The sequence below is a fragment of the Delphinus delphis genome, chromosome 6 (assembly GCF_949987515.2).
Source record: "Delphinus delphis chromosome 6, mDelDel1.2, whole genome shotgun sequence".
In the NCBI taxonomy this organism is placed as follows: domain Eukaryota; kingdom Metazoa; phylum Chordata; class Mammalia; order Artiodactyla; family Delphinidae; genus Delphinus; species Delphinus delphis.
Window position 1 is genome coordinate 102,169,704 of NC_082688.1, and position 21,860 is coordinate 102,191,563.

Consider the following 21,860-nt stretch of genomic DNA (forward strand, 5'->3'; position numbering starts at 1 on the left):
ATCCTGTTGTTTTTATTGGGATATGTTAAATTTATGGATTGAATTTAGAGCTTTTTGATGTTGAGCCTTCTTGCCAGAAACATGGAGTGCCTTTCCATATGTTCAAATTTAAAATATTTTAAAGGAGTGAATTCATAATTGTGTTCAAGTGGAAAAGCATGACATGTACCATTTTGTGACCTATTGCTTAATTTTATATACATGATGAGTATTTAGCATCACTGTGTGTTTTAATGTTGAATATAAGTTAAGTCCGTTGACTTAACACTTATTTATAATTTTGTAATTCCATATTATAATAAACATATCACAAAAGTAACCTGTCCAAATGGCCTTCTACCTGGAAATCAAATACTTTATTTATTTATGTATTTATGTATTTATTTATTGGCTGCATTGGGTCTTCACTGCTGCATGCAGGCTTTCTGTAGTTGCAGCGAGCGGGGGCTACTCTTTGTTGAGGTGTGAGGGCTTCTCATTGCAGTGGCTTCTCTTGTTACGGAGCATGGGCTCTAGGCACGCGAGCTTCAGTAGTTGTGGCTCATGGGCTCTAGAGCACAGGCTCAGCAGTTGTGGTGCATGGGCTTAGCTGCTCTGTGGCATGTGGGATCTTCCCAGACCAGAGCTTGAACCCATGTCCCGTGCATTGGCAGGCAGATTCTTAACCACTGTGCCACCACGGAAGCCCTCAAATATTTATTATTTTCTAAATGATTTATCTATCCTTTACCATTGACATAGATATCTTTACACAGCTGCAATTATAGCACAGATGTAGTTTGGTAATTTGCTTTTCCTCTTTGTCTTTTTGTTATAAGCATTTTCCATATTGCTGTCTAATTTTATTATTAGTTTTTAATTATCACTTCTGATGGCTCTCTACCGTTACATCATATGAATGTGCCATAATTAATTCTTCTCCCTACTACAGGATGTTTAAGCTTTGTCACTGTTTCTAAACAGATAATCATAGAAGTTCATTATAAATTTAATATAAAGACATTTAGGGAGTTCCCTGGTGGCCTAGTGGTTAGGATTCGGCGCTTTCGCTGCTGTGGCCCAGGTTCAATCCCTGGTCGAGGAACTGAGATCCTGCAAGCCCCTCAGTACGGCCAAAATTAAAAAGAAAGAAAGAAAATTAGGTTGTATCAATATAAAATGCATTTATACTATTAAGAATTGTAACAAACGTGTGTCCATATAGCTTTACGATTATTTAGGATATGGTCTCAGATCACTTCTCAGCCTTTAGGTTAAGATGGAGTGTAGGCTTTACTTTCCCAAAGCATATATTACTTATTCAGGGAGTAATATTTTTTACAATTCTTGATATCACAAATGCCAGTGTGCAATGCCATATACAATGTATGAGTGACTGTATAATTTTTCATAATATAGTCACCCGTATTAGGTATTTGGACTATTTTTAATCTTTTGAATTTGAAAATATTAAATAATACCTGATTCATTTGTTTATTTTTTCCCATCTATGTTTTTTTTCATGCCGTAAAGAGATACTACCAACTTTGTGGCAAGCATAGAAGTTCTGTTCTGTTCTCTTTTCTTAAACTCTGTCTCATTCAAAAAAAAAAGTTTTCAGGCAGCTGTTGAAAATCAGAGACACTGTAATTGCTGATCCATTAGGGCAGTAAATAGAGAGCAGGTGACTGGGGTTCTGTTTATATCATGACCTGGGGCAAAGTGGGTTATTGCTCTTGCCCACATTTGCCCAGTAAGGTGACAACATTGATACCATTTTCTAACATTTATTCAGGATGTTTCTTTAAAGCATCTCAAACTGATTCACACCCAGTGACTTCAATTCTCCTGTTAGCTGTGTTATGTCACAGTATTCATTAGAACTTTCATGGTGATTATTGGGTGTGCAGTCCGCAAACGCTCACTTCTTTCTTGGTTGGGTGTATCCATCCTGTTTGGCACATGGGAGGCTGTGGGCCAGAAAGAGAATAACTTTATGAAACACAGCGCATCGTGTTAAGGGAAGCTGGAAGGGCTTGCATAGCAGGTCAACTCAGTACATGCTCAGAGCTCCAGCAAAGTAGGGGCCTCAAACCAAAATCTTTTTTTTTTTTTTTTAAATTACTCTTCGGTATTTCAGGAAAATCATTGAAATAGTCAGTGTAAGAAGAAAATAACACAGGCACTGTGGGACTACACTATCATTATTTTACTGTTGAGTTTGGTTCATAATTAGGCCCTACTGAAACTCACATTAGGGCCTAGATCTTTGCCTGTAGATCTAATGACCCACAGACGCTTCCCTTCATTCTCAATCTCACAGGCAAAGTACTAGTAGACCCAGTAGAATACTGGATTGTTGTTTGGGTTTTTTTCCCTCCCTGACCAACGACTGTTTGAAGAGATTCTTTTTGTTTGATTTGGCTTGGTTGGTTTTAAGAATAAAAGCGTCTGTTTTGGAATTTCGTTCTATGATTTTTTTTAATTAGTACAGATTTAAGACAAATAATAGTGAGTGGCTTCTCCTTAAATATACTAATAATTGGAAAATACCAAAAAATTGCAAATTCGGGAATGTAATCTTTAAAAAATAATAATAATAACAGAATATTCAGAAAAGGAGAGAATAATTTGAAATAAGAAAGAAGAAGAATTGTAGTCTAGAAGCATCTTCCATTGTGACTCCAGTGGTTCTTTAACCAGACTTTCCTGGTACTTTCTCATCCTGTATCTTCACGGAAGAGGGCAAAATATTTTGTAGAAAGTGAGACCTAAAGTATTAAAAAGCTTAAAATGACTTAAGAAGTATATCAGCCAAATACAATGAGTGAATCTTGTTTAGATCCCGATTCAAACAAATCGCTTGCCAAAAAAATTATGAGACAGGAAATTTGAACACTGATTGGATGTTTGATGAAATTAGAGAATTATGCACTTCCCTAGGAAGATGATGGGAGTGTAGTTTTGTTATGAAGATGAATCCTTGCCTTGTAGAGATATGCACCGAAATATTTATAGACGAGATGTGATATCTAGGAATCACTTCCAAATAACCCAGTGCGGGGTGAGGATTATGACGGGGTGTATATGAGAAATAAGATTGGCCATGAATTGATCACTGTTGATGCTGAGTAATGTACACATAAGATTTATTATATTCTCTCGGGGACTTCCCTGGCAGTCCAGTGGTTAGGACTCTGTGCTTCCACTGCAAGGGGCACAGGTTCGATCCCTGGTCGGGGAACTAAAATCCCACATGGCACACAGCGCAGCCAAAAAAAAAAAAAAAGTTTATTATATTCTCTCCACTTTTTAATGTTCGAAATTTTCCATAATAAAATGTAAAAATAGCCTGCCCTCTCCAGTGATCTCATTTTAATATTTACATATTTAATAATTAGTGATACTAAGTTTTTAAAAAATTATTTGGATTTCTTTCTTCGTGAAATACGTGTTTATCTCCTTCGACAGTTTGTAAGAATTGAGCTACTCATATTTTTTTCTTTTTGATTTGTAAAAGTTTCTTATACATTAATGATATTTGCCATCTAAAATATGTACAGCAAATAGTTTTAGTTTATGAATGATGCTTTCTGCTGAACAGAAGCTTTTAATTTTTAAATACTAAAAGCTGATAGCGGGCTTCCCTGGTGGCGCAGTGGTTGAGAGTCCACCTGCCGATGCAGGGGATACGGGTTCGTGCCCCGGTCCGGGAAGATCCCACATGCCACGGAGCAGCTGGGCCCGTGAGCCATGGCCACTGAGCCTGCGCGTCCGGAGCCTGTGGTCCACAACGGGAGAGGCCGCAACAGTGAGAGGCCCGCGTAACGCAAAAAAAAAAAAAAAAAAAAGCTGATAGCTGTTTTTCTGTTGTCTTATTTCATATCAAAGCTTTTTCTTAAAAAAAAAAAAAAAAAAAAAAGTAGACTTTATTTTTTAGAGCAGTTTTAGGTTCACAGCAAGAATGACCAGAAAGTACAGAGAGTTCCCATGTACCTCTGCTCTGGACACGCCCAGCCTCCCCTACCATAAGCATCCAGCACCAAAGTGATACATTTGTTACACTTGATGAACCTACATTGACACATCACAATCACCCAAAGTCCATAGTTTACTTAGGGTTCACTCGTGGTGTTGTACATTGTGAGTTTTGATAAATATATTCACGATTGTAGTATCATATAGAATAATTCCACTGCCCTAAAAATCCTCTGTGCTCTGCCGACCTATCCCTCCAAACTTTTCATTTTTATGGAGTAAAATCTACCAATTTTTAATTAAACCAGAACTTATTAAATACCCATTTAGAAGCTATAAGCAATCTCTACATCACAAAGGTAGGTTTTTAACCCCTCCCCCCTTGTTTTTACATTTTGCCAGTATAGGAGTACTCCTATATACTAGGCACTGTTGTAAGCATTCTGTAATCACCCTGTGAGGTAGGTACTATTATTATCCCCATTTCACGTATAAGAAAACTGAGGTATGAAAAGGTTATCTGCCCAAGGTCACCCAGCAAGTCAGTGTAGGTAGGATTTGAACCCAGGCTGTAGGGCTCCAGAGAATGTGCTATTATCCACTATATAAAGCTGCCTATTCATCTTTTACTGTGTGAACTCTGTCTTTACCTCTAAGTTTAATAACACCTTGTCTTCGTGAGATAAGGTAAATATTCACTAGTATTTTCTTTCCACACTTGGACGGCCTCATTTCTGTACACGTAGACCTTGTGATATTCAATTGGCAGTTGGAAATTCAGATTACAACCTGAGAACAATGCCACAGGTCAAGGTTCGGCTGGAGAGTCATATCCCCTGGTCTTTTTGGAGTCAGTTTTTTGTTTGTTGGTTTGTTTTAATTTTTATTGGGGTATACTTGACTTACAACGTTGTGTCAGTTTCAGGTCTACAGCAAAGTGACTCAGTTGTACATATATCGGCTTTGACTGTCAGGTGATCAGTGTTTTCTGACTCTGTCCTTGTTCGTGGCTGATAGGTCAATCCTTTTTTAAAAAAATTTATTGAAGTATAGTTGATTTACAATGTTGTGTTAATATCTGCGGTATAGCAAAGTGACTCAGTTATACATATATATATTCTTTTTCATATTCTTTTCCATTATGGTTTATCCCAGGATATTGAATATAGTTCCCTGTGCTCTACAGTAGGACCTTGTTGTTTATCTAGCCTATATTTACTAGTTTGCCTCTACTAATCCCAAACTCCCAATCCTTCCCTCCCCCACCCCTGCTAGGTCCATCCTGGAGCCCCTTTTGGAGCGCAGGGCCTCGTCAGGGGCCAGAGTGGAAGATCTGTCCCTCAAAGAGGACAGTGAGAACCGGATGAGCAAGTTCAAGAGAAAAGACTGGAGTCTGAGCAAATCCCAGGTCATCGCAGAGAAAGCATCAGAACCTGATCTGATGGTAAAAACAAACAAACAGACAAACAAACACCATAGATCTGCCAGTTTGCCATTGCTTTCCCTGGAGCCAGGCTTTTCACCATTTACTTCACAGCTGCGAGTCACCAGACGGAAGCCTAGCATGGTTTCTCAGGACGCAGCAGCCTGGGGTAGGGTCAGATCTCAGATGGTGCTAAGAAAAACACGTACAGAGATCAGAGCCTCTAAGTCAATAATGGCGCAAGATTTAACGCACAGTATAAACCCGTGGATTAATGGCTGGAGTTGTGGTTCTCGCCACTGTGGTCCATGACTCCATCCAAACATTGTCGCTTCCCTTCTTTTAGCTTAAAAAAATAAAAAGTACTTGATTCTCCCATAAGCCACATCAAGTTGTTAAGTGTGGCAGGACCTGCTCTCCCTGAGAATCAGGGTGGCTCATCTCCGACCTAAATGGCACAGTCCAACTGTGATTAAAATCAAGTCTGTGGCCGGCCAGAAAATAGTCTATGGACCGGTGATCCCGTTAGTGTGTCTGCCCTGGTCCCCCCAGCGTGCCGGTGCGGTAAGCTTAGAAAGGGCTCCTGGAATTTTTGCCCTTTAACGGTTTCGGCTCTGCTGATAACGTTGTTCTGAGCGTGGATGAGCCCAGCGTGCCTCACCATGAGAATGTTTTGCTGTGTTTCTCCCCACCCCCGCTGCTAGAGCCCAGCCAGAAAAGCACAAAGGCCAAAGAGTCTCCAGCTGTCGGACAATCGGCTGACACCGTTTCATGGCTCTTCCCCGCCTCAGTCAACACCCCTGAGCCCACCCCCGCTCACTCCTAAAGCGACCAGGACCCTGAGTAAGTCTTCCTGTAGACACCCCTTCTATTCATTTTACTAGAGGATGGTGTATGTTGATGCATCTGGGCCATTTTTAACCGAGATAGCCACAAGGTGTATGAGATGATCGTCAGGTAGGTTCAATTCAGTGGTAGTGGGTGTAATTCAATTAGATTAGGGTTTGGCAAGGAATCCTTAGGTTGCTAAGACTCATTAAAGTTTTCTACCCAGGGGGCCACAGGGTTTCACTGCCCCTTTTCCAACTGTGATGGTATAAATGAGGTAGATCCGGACTAGAACTAGACAGGAAGGGAGTAACTTTGGAAACTGTTGGGCAGATAGCTGTGTACTTTATATGGAGAAGGGTCCAAAATAAGGACAAGAAATAGACCCATTCAATAGACTACTTACAGTCAGGCTTGGGGACTCAGCAATACACAAAGCCTGAGAAGAATTACAAGGACCGCTTAGTACAAAGGGATGATGGAGGGGTAGATCTTCGCATCAAATGGGAGATAGTAGTCAGCCGAGTGTCAGAGATAATCAGACAGGTTTTCCTGGAGGAAGTGGATATTGCACCCTTTAAATGATAAAACTATGACAGTTCAATGTAACCAATATTTATTGACTACCTAGTATGTGATAGATGCTTTTTCTAAGGACTTGGGATATATCAGAGAACAAAGTGATACCCTAAGTTCTGGAAAAGGGTCTCATCTCCAGCTTAAGAGTAAAAACCTTCAACAAAAAAAGTGAGATTTTTGCTTAAGAACTTCTGGTGAAGCTTTCAGATAAATGAAAGGTGCTATATCTATCCCAAGGCGTAAGAGGTCTTCTTCATTCTGTCCGCAGAAACTGTAGAATGTGACCGTAGCGATTGGCTTGACCAGGTGGGTTTAGGTGTTACCGTGGCCAGCAGAAGTGTCATGAGATCCCTTGGTGAATTTTTCTCTCTGCCTTCCTCTACTTTATGTCATTTCCAGGCTCTCCATCTTTGCAGACAGACGGGCTGATGATGGCTACAGTCCCACCTCCCCCTCCACCCAAAAGCAAGCCCTACGAGAGCAGCCAGAGGAACTCCACAGAGGTAGGGGGGTGACGGCGGATGTTGGGGCCACAGAGAGCCTACCGCTCATGGGAATGCGGCATTGGATTTCCCAAGATTTTTAGTAGGCAGGTTTTCCCATCAATTTGTCCCTCTAATCGATTCTTGGTTCATTCCTGAAACCATAAAGAGAGGGGAATTTTCAATGGGAAGGAACAATACGCAAGGAGACCTGAGAAGTGAGTTCTCGTTCACACCTGAGGAGTTTACTTCTTCTGAGTGAGTGACAGTCATTCTGGAAGGGGCCTCCGATGGGTTTCCTTCATTCATTCAACACAAATTTATTGAGTCCCTACTATATATACGCCAGGTATTGGGGATATAGCAGTGTTAGTGTATATCTGATTAATGCAAGGGAAAGGGGGAGATTAAATCAGTCTAATTTCCCTTTTCACCTGGCAAAGTCTGTGTAGATAAACTCAGATCAGTGAGAAGCTAACGCAGAATGTTGGAAATGTGGAGTAGAAGGCAGAATTAGGAAGAAAGGTAAGACTCATTTCTCCTTTCGTATGTCTGCTCCACCAGATTGCAGCCCCACTGCCTGTCCTAAGAGAAGCCAAAGCCCCGCCCCCTCCACCTCCAAAAGCTCGGAAGTCGGGCATCCTTTCTTCTGAACCTGGATCCCAGTAAGGATCTTGTCCTCTCTCTGGAACTCTGATGCCTGGGAGCTGGCCTCGCGGAGGCAGTGTCCTCATGGGTCCCCTGCTGGCTGCCTCTCCTCATCTGGGGTTGAGGTTCACCTGCTCAAAACTGGTTTCATTCTTTAGAAAGCTTTTCTTTGATCGATGCCCGAGGCCACGCCATACCTCCTCCAGTCCATGAGGAATCCCGGAATCGGCCGTGCCCCGTGTTTCTCCCTCACCATTATTACATTTCAGCCTCTAGCACAGTGCCACTGGGGTCTACGAAAGCCTGGATAACTTCATCAGTGGGGGTGGGAAAACCCCAGTAACCTATTCCTTGGAGGAATTTTTTGCTTTGCTTCTGAAAAGCTGTGCTTAAGACGTAGTTTTCTCACGTGGACATACCTTGTTCCATACAACATATTGGAAGAGACCAACATCAAGTACCTTGGTAGCTGGAATCATCTATCTTTCTGAGGTCTCCTGTGTCTCCTCTGTGGAAAAGAACATCTTTTTAATGGAAATCGGCTGCTTTCAAGTATGAATGGCTATCATTATCGAAAGAACATGGACTCGGTCGTGAGCCCTGAGCACCTATGTCCCCCCACCCATCTGTGACATGGAAAAGCTTCCCTCCTTCCCCCGGCCCCGCGCCAGGAGTTCCCTCACACTCCCGACTAATGGTCCCAACTGCATGGCAGTCACTCCTCCCTACCATGGACTCCTGAGGCTCTGTCTTTTGCACACAGTTTCTTGTCCTGTTACCTCCTCTGAGCTCAAATCACTGGATATAAGGGACTTAGAAGTCCGGATTGAACTGCTTCTCTTCCACATCCCATTGGAATGGCTCGGCAGCCCCTGTCTGCAACCTGATTTTACCTTGGAGAATACAGTGCAATATGTCGCTTTGATTATTTATTCCTCTTGATTGTGGAATTAATTTGATGACATGTTCATGGTACTCGTGTCAATCCTCTTTTCAGAAGAGAAAGCGTGGGGTGCTTCAGAAGATCAAATATTACCACCAGATACACAAACAGCCACACAAAGTTATAGACCTTTTGAGCTGGAAGGGCCTTAAAGCTCATAGAGACACCCTCCCCCCTTCATTTTGTAGATAAGGAAATTGAGGCTAAACACAGAAAATCCTACTACAGGTTCTTTCTAAGAACCCAGCTTGTGCACTGAGGTTATACCCAGATAACGTCTCTAGAAGACAGCCCTGACAAATTCTTCAATCCCTACCCCTAGTTGGGACAACAGTGGAAATGTCCCAGATGTTTCTATACTGTTTGGGTGTTTATGGCAAAATAGAAACCTTTTTCACTGCGGATGCCCTGGGTCAACCTGTGGGTATGCTCACCGGGGGGCTCTTCCACAGCCTGGCCAGGTCCCCTTTCCTTCGAGGTAGACAAGAAAGAGAGAGAGATTTCACGGCTGAGAATTTGGGTTTGCTTGCCTTGCGTCTTCGTGTGTCGGTTTCACCCCTTTTAGGAGAGCCATGTGAATTCATCACAGGGTCAGGGAAGTAAAAACCTCTGAGATGTGTCCAGGGTTACTCAAGACATGAGTGTGCGTATTTAAAAGTGCCGCGTTCTTTCCTTCGCTCCACGCAGGAGCACCTTCAGTGTGACGAAATGGGAAGAAACCCAGGCTCTGGAAGTAACCTGTTGGGGTTTGAATCAACCCAGCTATGTGCTCTCTCAGCTTTGCAAACTCCCCCAAATTCTTTGAAATTGTCTTGAGTTTTCATGTCTTCACCTTTCAAAGTGGGGACCATCCCTACCACGCAAGCTGCCTTGGGGTTCAAGTGAGACCAAATACGTGAAGTAAGTCCTCACGAAATGTGCCTTTCTTGTCTCTGCCGGGCCTGGGTAAGATCTGGAACTCTCCACGAGCATGATTGATGTTCCTTTTTTTTTTCAAAGATAATTTGGAAGGTGGGTGCAAGTTAGTTCTGCACACAACAGTCCCTTTCCAAAAGGTGGCCTCTTATATAATTATGTATGACTAGAGACAAAGTGTTAATAAGACCTGGAGCGGGGGACTTCCCTGTCAGTCCAGTGGTTAAGACTCCATGCTTCCAGTGCAGGGGGTGTGGGTTCGATCCCTGGTCGGGGAACTAAGATCCCACATGCGGTGCAGCTCGGCCAAAAAAAAAAAAAAAAAAAAAGAAAAGACCTGGAGGGGATTTTAAGTGGTAAGAAAAGAGCAGGAAGGGACAATGTCTGCAGGGCTGACATGGTGCCTGGAGCAGCTTCTGAGAAGTTGCTGGGCAGACTGGCTGGAGGGGATTCGTGGGTTTCACCCTGCTTTCCAGGCTGCCGTTAAAACAGAAGGACGTAAACTAGGTCACAGAAGAAACAAACCTGAAGCCTGTCCCTTCCGAGCTGTAGGGATGAGTTGTGAGCCTGGTCTTTGGTCAGAGGCTGAGGACATCGGATACACCGGTGCCCAAATATCTTCCCTTTTTTAACGTAACATTTTCCCATAGGATTCCCTTTCCACATCCATGGAAATCCTAGATCTCTCCTGCCTGAGTACAAAGGATTCCAGGTAATGTTGTGAATAGTAGGTCACAGGGGACACTGGACAGTTCATCTCCTTGGGAAACTATTAGGTCAGAGAGTTATATTTGACAAAAGATCCTAAGGAATGTCTGTCCTGAAGTCAAAGAGGAAAACTGCAAAGAAATGCCTTAGGATTACCTTAAATGTAGGAGAGATGAGGGGCAGGGCATAAAAAAAGAAACAACTGGTCTTTATATTCCTTGATAAGACCTGTGAAGTATTGAAGTAACCCCCAAATTGTCACAACTTTTGTGGATGTTGGTTTATGGGATTTTTTTTTTTAATCCTTTTTTTTCCTCTCTGTCCTGGTGACTTGTCTTGCTTTGAGATTTTTTTTTTTTTTCAAGAATTGTTTTCGTTCAACATATATTAAGCTCTTACTGAATGCCAGGCACCTTCCTAGACCCCCAGGCTGTGGCGATCCAGTGTGTTCTAAGGGAACAGCCCCGGGATATAAGGACTGCGGTGTGCCGTTGGATTGGCAAGAGAGTGGGGTTAGAGGAAAGGGAAACCCTAAATCGGGCTGCTGGGCCATGGGTTCCCTCCCCCTCCTCCACCTTCATGCCTCGATTCCAGAATTACAGTCATTTTCCCCTGTCAGACCCCTTAGAAACAACTGCCACCCTCGGATCCCTAAGACAAAAACCAGCGATAAAGCAGGATCTGAGGTAACAATCTCTCATGGCTAACTCTTCCCAAGCTTCAAGGGTCCCGCCCCTCTGCTTGCCCCCAGATCGTGGGGTGATTTCTTGTTTTTTTTTTTTTTTTTGTGGTACGCAGGCCTCTCACTGTTGTGGCCTCTCCCTCTGCGGAGCACAGGCTCCGGACGCGCAGGCTCAGCAGCCATGGCTCACGGGCCCAGCTGCTCTGCGGCATGTGGGATCTTCCCGGACCGGGGCACGAACCCGTGTCCCCTGCATCAGCAGGTGAACTCTCAACCACTGCGCCACCAGGGAAGCCCGATTTCTTGTTTTAAAATTAAGACATAACTGGGACTTCCCTGGTGGACCAGTGGTTAAGACTCCGCACTTCCACTGCAGGGGGCACAGGTTCGATCCCTGATCCGGGAACTAAGATCCTGCAAGCCACGTGGCACGGCCAAAAAAATTAAGATATAACTTCCATACAGTTAAGGGCACAAATCTTAGTGTATAGGTGGATGCACTTTTACAGTAGTGTCTACCCATGTCACCGCCTCTCAGATCCACAGGCTACTCCCAGCCCCACAGAAGTTTCCTCGTGTCATGCTGTCATGTTATAAAAGGTATTTAGAAGGCCCTTCAATATGTACTTCCCTTCCTCTCACTTCTCAGCTATAATGAAAAGGGGAGGAAAACCCCACCATCAACACAAAACAAGACCGTGAAGGGTGTACCTTTCGGCAGGTCAATTTGTAGTCAGTCCCTGGACCTCAGTTTCCTCATGAAATCATATATATCTAAGGTTACATGATTTTTAGAATCCTTTTAGCCCTAGCTTTTATTCCAAGTGAATGAAAAAGAGAATCAGAAGAAACCTAAGTTTCTCTTCAAAGGCTTTTAGGTCCATGCTCCATGACTAAGTGGGATTGTGAAATGAAATTGGAAAAGGTAAGTTGCTCTTTGGGTGGGTTGAGAATGGAACCATCAGTTCTAATCTACAAAAGGAAAAGGTTTTCCTTTCAAGTTGATGACTTCAGGCTGACTCCTGCAGTCTGGCCAAGGCTCGTCTCCTTTATGTGCTGCCCAGATTCATCCAGTAGTGAAATTGTGTGAGTTGTTCACCCAAACTTTGTCAAAAGCTCAGTTGCCTTGATGTTGTAAACTAGTCGGATTTCAAACATGAACGGTTAAGAAGACGTGCGTTGAAGTAGAAGAATTTTGTTCACATTTGCTGTTATTTATTTTTTAAATTAAAAATGAAACTGTATTTTAAAGTTTATTGTGTATTTAGTTGATTATTACCCTTATATTAATTGAACTCATTCCTGGACTTCTCCTCATTGACACATCACACCCACCATCTCTTCTGGTCTCATTTCATTACTGGTCCTATTTGTTTAAACTTGTTCTGTGGGATCATAGAGTCACCTTTGCCTGGAAGCAATAAAAACCGTAAACGATTTGGTTTTTACTTTACCTCCACCCACACCCCGTTCATCCCTTGGCATCTGAGCTGACAGTTTACAACAATTTATTTAATACGATTAGTATTAAATAAGTATAAAATAAGTCCTATTTCTTCACTCATTCACCACGGATAATTAGGCAGAGTTAAAGGGAAATAAAGAGGTTAAAAGGTATATCAAATAACTTACATTGAAAGGATGGGAGCGGATTCTCAAACCAAGTTCAACAAAGTAGGTTGAACCCGGGAAGAGGCCACATCCCAGACCAATTAGATCAGAATTTCCGAGGGAAGGGAGTGGGACCCAGGCATTAGTATTTCTTTTCAATCTCTCCATGTTATCCCAATGTCAGGCCAAGGTTGAGAACCATTGCCTTAGAGGAAATAACAGCTTTAGCAAATCAGTGTTCAAGGTGCTTTTCTTAAACTCCCTGCTGGTGGTGAGTCAGATTGGAAAGAGGGGGCAGCCTCACTCCGGTTAGAATAACACCACTGTCTTAAGTCCTGGGTTGATGCATAGATTTTTTTTTTTTATTTTAAAGAACGTGTCCTAGTACTTTAAAACATGTGCAATTTATTGCCTTTCAGAGCAATGATGCTGCACTGCCTGTGTACATAAGAATCACCAGAATGCTTATTAAAAATGCAAATGGCTTGGACCCCAGAGAGAGACTCTGAGTCAATAAACCTGGGGAATCTTTTTGAATCTTGTGTCCCTATTGAGAAATACTACCTTAGAGCATCTTCCGCTGTCAAGATGTGTACGTGCTGTTATCTTGTGCAGTGATTCTTAGCTTTTTTTCCAGTCACCTTGAGGATACTACAACTTCTAAAACTTTTGCTAAAAATGGTCTATCTTCAAGCCGTTCTTTCTGTTACTTGATCATTTAAAGCCATCTACATTTGAGAACTCGTCTCATTAAAATGTATCATTTGGTATGTTTCCCCATCCTTTATTTTGAAAGGCTGCCAGACTTTTTTTGAAGCTATGTTTCCCCTTTTTTTATTTGGAAATGTTTCGGACTACTTAGAAGTTATTCAGATTCAGGAAAGTGTTTATAATTTTAATAAAGTGGTCATTTTCTTTCCTTCCCCTTAGTCACTTGAGCCATTTGAGAATCAAATACTCAACATGTTCATCCCAAGCCTCTAACCTCAGCATCGGGGAGCTGAATGAGTATCATCTTTACATCCCAGTCAGAGAGGCCCACAGCTACCTCCGAAGAAATTGTCCCAAAGACACGCTCTGGTGAAGGAAAGCTGATGTTCCCAACAGGATGTATTAGATAAATGGGTGTGTGGCCTTCCTCTTGTAATGTGTTAACTAACGCAAAGATTGTTTTTATAAAAACAGAAATAGTTCCTGAGTGGCGACTTTAAGCCCCTTATTCTGCCTTGTAAGTATTGATTAATGAAATAATGCAGGTTTGCCTTTTGTTCCATAAAGAAACATAAGGTAGATTGTAAACCACATCACTGCTTAATTTTATTAAAATGAAATTGAGGTAGTTCTTTGATTCAGTTTTAGAGATTCCTCAGTAGGAGATACTTGGGAAATCTGTTGTATGGTAGTAAGTATATGCTTTAAAAAGTAAGGGTTTTCTCTCCTGTGGAATGTTTCTGACCTCTGTTCCAGTTCCTTAGCACAAGTCCTGCCCTTTTTTGAAGAGGTGGAAGGAGGCTCCATCTTTCTGATTAAAAGAGGAAAAAAGGCTTAGACCTTTGCCGTGCAAATAGAGGCACAATTTGTTGCTGTGACATCAGGCAAGTTATCTGAGATTTGGGTTTTTCAAATGGCCTCATAGCCACTGGGGAATTATGAGAATAAATGAGAAAGCTGGTGTCATAGTGTCTGGGACCTCATGGAGAAATGGTCACCGGGAAAACTAAGTTGACACATGAGCCCCAGTAACCAAATAACTGGGCTTCCAAGTCCAAGCTCATTGGCTGTCATCATAGTGCAATACAGGAGCACTTGACCTTGGAACCCAGCAGAACCAGGTGGGTCTCGTAAACTCTTGGAGCTCTGGTTTCCTCCTTTTAAAGGGAAGACAATATTTACTTTCCAAGGCCGATACAAGCGTTAATGAAAATATTTATGCATCTGTCTAGCCCATTGCTGGAGAATGAGTGGTGGCCATGCTGTTCGACCAGAGGAAACAGGAACGCCTGAATCCTGTCTTCAGCTGACTACAATCCATGTGTTTCTTAAGAGAAATACCAAAAACCTCAGACACGTGAATGCTATTATTTTTAGGCCTTGGTCCAAACCTCAGTGTGCACCGCTCGCTCTGATGACCTTGGAGGAACCACGTGGAGCCGGAAGGAGCATTGGACGAGGCCTCCTTTCCCCAAGGCCTGTCTCAGGTTCCGGTTGACTTTCAAAGAGATTAGAGGCAATCTGGGAGGGAAGCTTTGGCCATGGCCCTATCTTGCTTCTGTAGGGTATGGTCAAAGAGAAAGCTACCACCCCATAGAAAACCGGATTGACTCAGTATTGGCCAGGGACCAATTGTCCTGTGGGTTCAGGGTGCAGGTTGGTGGTGGTGGAAGTGAGCCATGAGATTCCTTTAGTCAACAATAACGGTCCCTTTGTGTTATCTCTCCTGTCCTCTGCCCCCTGTCGACACACTTGGGGGACCCCCTTTGGGGGCTTACATTGTCCCACCCCGACCAGAGTTCTGAGTTAGAGAAAGACTTCATATTTATGCCACTTTATTCCCAACACAGTACTTCATCATGTGCAACCTGGCATAAGAATTTCTGAAATTCACACAATTTACAGATATTGAATGGGTCACAGATTTCAAAGTCAGAATTACACTTGTGTTGTCAATTTTTCTGGTCCAGTGGATTTACATCTTCTGCCCAGTTTCCTCTTCGATCAGACTTTCCTGAAAAATATGTGAGTAGCAAATATATCAATGTTGCTTTTCTGAGCTGAGTTTCATTATGTTTGAACATTTTAATTTCTGAAATATCGATATAGAAAGAATAGATCCATTTGTTTTTGCACACTAGAAAATGCTAGAGAGCTAGATCATGTCTTTATAAGTCGTTTAATAAGCATAATATCTACATTAATAGTTTAAAGGTAGGATGTGAGGACAGAGGTGAAAAAAGGTCTGATCCTTTTGTCTGTGTTTTTTTTTTTTAATGGCTGAGTCGGGTCTTAGTTGCGGCATATGGGATCTCTGTTGCAGCGCGTGGGCTTCTAGTTGTGGTGTGCGGGTTTTCTCTCTCTAGTTGTGACGCGCAGGCTCCAGAGCACGTGGGCTCTGTAGTTTGCAGCCCACGGGCTCTAGTTGAGGCGAGCGAGCTCAATAGTTGTGACACGCGGGCTTAGTTGCCCTGAGGCATGTGGGATCTTAGTTCCCCAACCAGGGATTGAACCCACGTCCCCTCCATTGGAAGTCAGATTCTTTACCACTGGACCACCAGGGAAGTCCCCATCCATCTGTTATGAATCCAGTCTTTGCCTCAATTCTGTCTTTCTAATATCATGTTTGGATAATTTCATTCCTTGCTATTAGTTTTATCATGAGGTAAACAGGATTAGAAAAAGAAAGGAAATAAGTATGTCTGTCCACTTTTTCTCTGTCCTATGGGTGTAGAAATTGAAGTCAATGGAGAAAATAAAAACAATTGCTCATCTTTATATATGACGTATTCAGGCTTTTTCTGCTCCTGGGCATAGCTGAAAATTAACTGTGATGCCTTCTAACTGCTGTAAATAAGTGGACCATGGAGCTCAGAGAACATCAGAATTGAATTCAGGTTTCAATTTCTATATTCAGTTCTCTTTATACATTTTTTTAAATCAAAAACCTACGTTGGTTTAGTAGAGTTCCATCTTGGGTGGGAATTTGGAAAATTAGTATTGTCCAGTCAGAAAACTGGAAGTCAAATCTGTGGCTCTGAATTATAAATTTACTAGTTTGGGAGTTTTTATTCCAAAGAGAAAGAAAATTAATTAGAGCACCATTTTTGATTTCTACATTTCCCAGGGAGAACCGTGTTATACCAAGAACTGTTGAAGAATCCAGTGGAGAGGTGTGGATTAGTCTAGAGAAGAATAGTCTAGAGAGTTTGATGAACATACTTGAAGAACTGACATGTAGCAGTGGGAAGAAACTTGTTTTGTCAGTCATCCCGTAGGCTAGAGCTGAGATTAATAGATAAAGGTCCCAAAGAGATTTCAATTTAAGAAAAAAAGAAAAAGTGTTCCAATCATTATTACTGTCTAACCACTGAAAAGGGGTGTTATGGAATGGCAAGGGCCCAATACAGGAGGAATTCAGGCAGTCAGGAAGGTAAGCCCTGCAGTAGCTAGAGATGGTTGTCCTAAGTGGATGACCAAAGTGGTGGTGCCCAGGGCCCATCCATGTTATTAACCCTGTAACTCACCAGAGCTCCTCTCAGGTCCCTGAGTGGAGAACGGCGCTGGTGTACGGTGCACTCAAAGCGCTGAGGTCCTGCTGGTTGATCAACCTCTTTGGCTATCTGCAAAAACAAGAATGTGATTCTTGGAGATGGAGATACAGACGTGAAATGGTATTTTCCATTTCCACCAAAAGCTGTGTGTGGGAAGTGAAGTCAAGGGGGTTGTGGGACTGAGAATGCTGAGACTTGGGATGGAGACTTAAAAGATCATAGAAATGCTGTCAGACACTTCTACAGATCGGTGTGCAGTTCTGGAGGAAATGGGCCATAATAAGGAGAGAGGCTATTTGTCTCCTTACAGTTGATGAGAATGAAGCCCTTCAAGCCTCGTCACAGGATGGTATACAAAAAAATGCAAGAGCTTATAGTTATGACGAAGGGTGATCTCATTTTCAAGTTTTTACTAAATATGTGCTAGTTAGAAGAGAGTTGCTTCACATATAGTCTGTGGAGAGGGAATGTCAGATTCTGGGCTTCTTTGTTTCGTACTAAATTATCTTTATTATTTCTCCAAAATGAGATATTTCTTTTCAGTGAAAACTAAATGGTTTTAAGTTTCTCTAGCTATGTTTCCCATTCTCAGCTCTATATTGAGTGTCCAGCCCTGAATCATTCATCCTTTAGGGCCTGGTTCGTTTCCCATTAACTTAAAAAACAATAACAACTGTCTTTCATTTATCCACTAACATCTTTTTGGATTAAGCAGCCAAGATATATGGCTTCGCTCATGTGATCCTCACATGGCCCCAAGAAGTCACATTTTATAGATGAAAAAACCCAAGTACCTGTGTCAGTTCTGGTACTAGCACTGAAAACTAATTTCTATGGAATCAAATCCAGCATATTGTCCAGAATGTATTTTGTCTTCTTGAGCTTGCTAACTCCTCTCCTCTAGGGACCTCCAATTTCTTTGCTTGAGTGCCCATATCATTAAAAAGAAATTGGAGGGACTTCCCTGGTGGCGCAGTGGTTGAGAATCCACCTGCCAATGCAGGGGACACGGGTTCGAGCCCTGGTCCGGGAAGATTCCACATGTCGTGGAGCAACTAAGCCCGTGCGCCACAACTACTGAGCCCATGCGCCACAACTACTGAAGCCCACGCACCTAGAGCAAGTGCTCCTCAACAAGAAAAGCCACCACAACGGGAAGCCCACGCACCGCAACGACCACTCGATGCCACTAGAGAAAGCCCGCACGCAGCAACGAAGACCCAACGCAGCCAAAAATAAATAAAATTAAATCTTTAAAAAAAAAAAAATTGTAGAGCATGCACCCTTGATAAGGATACTTATTTATGTTATAAAAGTGTACTGCTGACCTAATATCACAGATATTTTTAAAACATGAAATTACAAAAAAAAAAAATAGGCAGAATTCTAAGATTTTCTTTCCAAATCCCAAAGAATCATCTTGTGCTAGAGACCTTGGCTCCGTCCACTTGTTTCTAATTCCTTTGGCAAATCTATATCCTCAGAGTACGACACACCCCTTTGCGCTTGCTTATTGGTCTGAGGATTATTCCTGCTCTTTGTCCCATTAGTCCCTGTCTGAATTGAAAGCAGGAATGGGACTTGACTTTGGAAGTGCCTTATCACCCCCGGAATACCTAGGTTGGAGCCAAGAACCGGTAGCACTGTTGGACGCATGCAGGATGTTGGCATCGTTCAGTTGCATCACGTAAGCCATGTCTCATTTTGAAGCTGAGAGAAACTTACCTCTTGGAAAGAATCAAGTACGTTTTCAGCATTTCTCTTTCCTCCGGGGCGCAACCCATAGGACCAGTGCTGGCTGGAGCAGCCCACCACACAGAGAGTCAGCAGAATAAGTCCAGCTAGAAGTTTTGGACTCGGCTCCATTCTAAGGAACATCAATGTGACCATAAAAATAGACCCAGACTGCGTTGAGCCAAGACTCCTTTGGTGAAAAGCCTAACACTGGTGTCACTAACCCGGCAGAAGACGGAAGTGGGAGTCATCTGTGGTTTTCACATGCAGGTACTTGCTTGCCTTGAGTTTCCTAGCCACTGGGGACAACATCACTCCTTTAAACTCACATGTTGAGTGCTTTTTAGAACTAAACCTTTTTTTTTTTTAGAACTAAACTATTTTAATGTGTATTATTTATTTGGTTATCCAAACCTCAGGATTCCTCCTTTATCAAATTCACTTTTTGTCTTCATATTCCCCAGTCCCGCCCCGTGGTTGGTTTTCAGTCCTGAGATAAAGAGAATCGGGCCATCTGCTCTGAAAAGGGGCTCCTACTAGGAGTCTCTGGCTAATATAAGTTGCTTGACATTAAATGGCTACCCTATGGTGCTAATTACATTTTGCCGAGCATCTGTCCTCTAGTCTTCCACACATTGCCGCTGGCTGGACCATCTGTGAGTGTGAGAGAGGAGTCCACGCTTTTGAAAGCACGGGGTTCCACACCAGCTGCCTCCGTGGCCAAGGCAGCCTTGAATTATTGAATTACATGTGGAATTCTCACAAAGGAATTTTCACTGGTGGGGAAGGGGCCAAAGACAAAATCAAATATTGGTTGATGAGCTGCTTCGATTCCCCAAAGTCTGGATCTCTGTGGCTGGAGGTGACAAGGATCAGGAAGGCCAAGGTTTCTTTAGACACCGGGTGGCCTTAGCTCTTTTTTTTTTTTTTTTTCGGTACACGGGCCTCTCACTGCCGTGGCCTCTCCCGTTGCGGAGCACAGGCTCCGGATGCGCAGGCTCAGCTGCCATGGCTCACGGGCCCAGCTGCTCCGCGGCATGTGGGATCCTCCCGGACTGGGGCACGAACCCGTGTCCCCTGCATCGGCAGGCGGACTCTCAACCACTGCGCCACCAGGGAAACCCCAACCCTAGCTCTTATAAAGTGCCCTATAGACAGACAATAGCATGCAGTCTACAAACAGTGCTAGAAATACAAAGCATTTTACCTGTCTCAGAGCAGAGTCCCCCCAAATCCCAAGCTTCCTTTGGAGTGTGTTGAATCTGACTTTTCATTTTTCTAGCTTCCTTTTTATATGAAACTTTTCCAGGACGCTGAAATCTTCCCTGCTGGTTAATTGCACAGCACGTGGACTTTTATTTTATTTTTAATAGTAAATATTTTTTAAGCCTCACATAAAGCCCTTAATGCTGTATGTAATTGGAACACCCACTGGTGTATCTGTTAAATTTACTTAAATCTTGGCCATTAAAACCTCAGCTAAGACTACTATAGCTGAGGCCACAATTCAAAGCAATTAAAATCTAGCTAGGTAGGATCCCCTTGAGGAAACTGACAGACATATCAAGACTTCAAGGAAAATAGCTGTCTTAGAATGTCATGTTAAATGCACACATAAAAACTTTCACGGAGGCGGCCATGCAATAATTGTAGAGGTTGAGTCAGGATGCCTGGGATCTGGTCTCAGCTCTTAGATTCCTCGTGTGTTAAAAGGAGCAATTTATAGGCAATAAGTGATTATTGGTACTATTCCAAGCCCATATAGGATCGCCAAAATAGATGGCGTGAGTTTGAAAATTCCCCAGTCTGCTACCCTCCAGGTTTCCTCCTTGACTTATTTTTTATTTATTTAATTTATTTAGATTTTAAAATTGAAGTACAGTTGAGTTACAATGTTCTGTTAGTTTCAGGTGTACAGCAAAGTGATTCTCTTTCACACACACACACACACACATGTGTAACTTATTTTTCAGGTCTTTTCCCTTATAGGCTATTACAAGATATTGAGTATAGTTCCCTGTGCTGTACAGTAGGACCTTGTTTATCTATTTTATATATAGTAGTGTGTATCTGCTAATCTCAGACTCCTAATTTATCCCTCCCCTCCCTTTTCCCTTTTGTAACTGTAAATTTGTTTTCCATGTCTGTGATTCTATTTCTGTTTTGTAAATAAGCTCATTTGTATCTTTTTTTTTTTTTTTTTTTTTTTAGATTCCACATATAAGCAGTATCATATGATGTTTGTCTTTCCCTGGCTTACTTCACTTAGTATGATCATCTCTAGGTCCATCCATGTTGCTGCAAATGGCATTATTTCATTCTTTTTTATGGCTAATACTCCATCGTATATATATACCACATCTTCTTTCTTGAAAGCCTTATACAGCATCAGAAAGGTAAGGAGAAACATTGTAGTTAGCATCCGCTAAATGCAAAACCATCTAGAGTAGATTTAGGCCCATGTCAACTCATTTCAGTAGATACTTATTGAGTTAAAAGATGCAAATCCCTGTGCTAAAGGTCATGGGAGTACAAAGATGAGAAATAATCTGGCATGTGAATGAGACTAACCTGCTTCATTATTAGTCCTGCAAAGTGGACATCATGATCCAAATTTTACAGAGATATGTTTCACCCCAGTAGTGAGCCCTCGGACGTTTTATTTACACAGTACAAGCATTTAAAAAAGAGAGAGATCCACTACTCTTTATTACATTTATTTGAATCCATGATTGTCTTTCCTAATTTACCCCTGGGCTGTAACTCATGATGGTCAAGGATCCCATCTTATTTAAACATCTGTTAATAAATCCCAGCATTTAGGGACTTCCCTTGTGGTCCAGTGGTTAAGACTCCATGCTGGGTTCGATCCCTGGTGAGGGAACTAGATCCCGCATGTGGCAAGGAAGATCCCGTGGGCCGCAGCTAAGACCCGGCGCAGCCAAATAAATAAATTAATAATTTAAAAATCCCCAGCATTTAATCAGCATTCAATAAGTATAGATTGGAATGAATGTGTGAATGAATGAATAAAAGGTAAGGACCTTTTAGCCAGATTAGACCTAATGTTTCCTCTACTTCTGCA

The 21,860-nt window shown here is 42.4% G+C and overlaps 2 protein-coding genes across 2 annotated transcripts in view; one reads left to right on the forward strand and one right to left on the reverse strand.

Annotated features, from left to right (window-relative positions):
* LOC132427561 (dedicator of cytokinesis protein 5) overlaps window positions 1-12,403 on the forward strand; it is a 110,091-nt gene extending 97,688 nt beyond the window's left edge. Inside the window, exons 43-46 of the mRNA XM_060015190.1 lie at window positions 5,233-5,401; window positions 6,085-6,223; window positions 7,187-7,290; window positions 7,834-12,403. Of these exons, the coding sequence (XP_059871173.1) occupies window positions 5,233-5,401; window positions 6,085-6,223; window positions 7,187-7,290; window positions 7,834-7,938 (517 nt within the window). The 3' untranslated portion in view covers window positions 7,939-12,403. The remainder of the gene's footprint in view (window positions 1-5,232; window positions 5,402-6,084; window positions 6,224-7,186; window positions 7,291-7,833) is intronic.
* Window positions 12,404-15,097: 2,694 nt separating this feature from the next.
* Window positions 15,098-18,931, reverse strand: GNRH1 (gonadotropin releasing hormone 1). The gene is made up of 3 exons (XM_060015188.1): window positions 18,767-18,931; window positions 17,015-17,110; window positions 15,098-15,501 (listed from the first exon to the last, which is right to left on the reverse strand). The coding sequence occupies exons 1-3, from the start codon at window positions 18,929-18,931 to the stop codon at window positions 15,463-15,465; spliced, it is 300 nt and encodes a 99-aa protein (XP_059871171.1). The 3' UTR covers window positions 15,098-15,462.
* Between the last annotated feature and the right edge of the window lie 2,929 nt (window positions 18,932-21,860).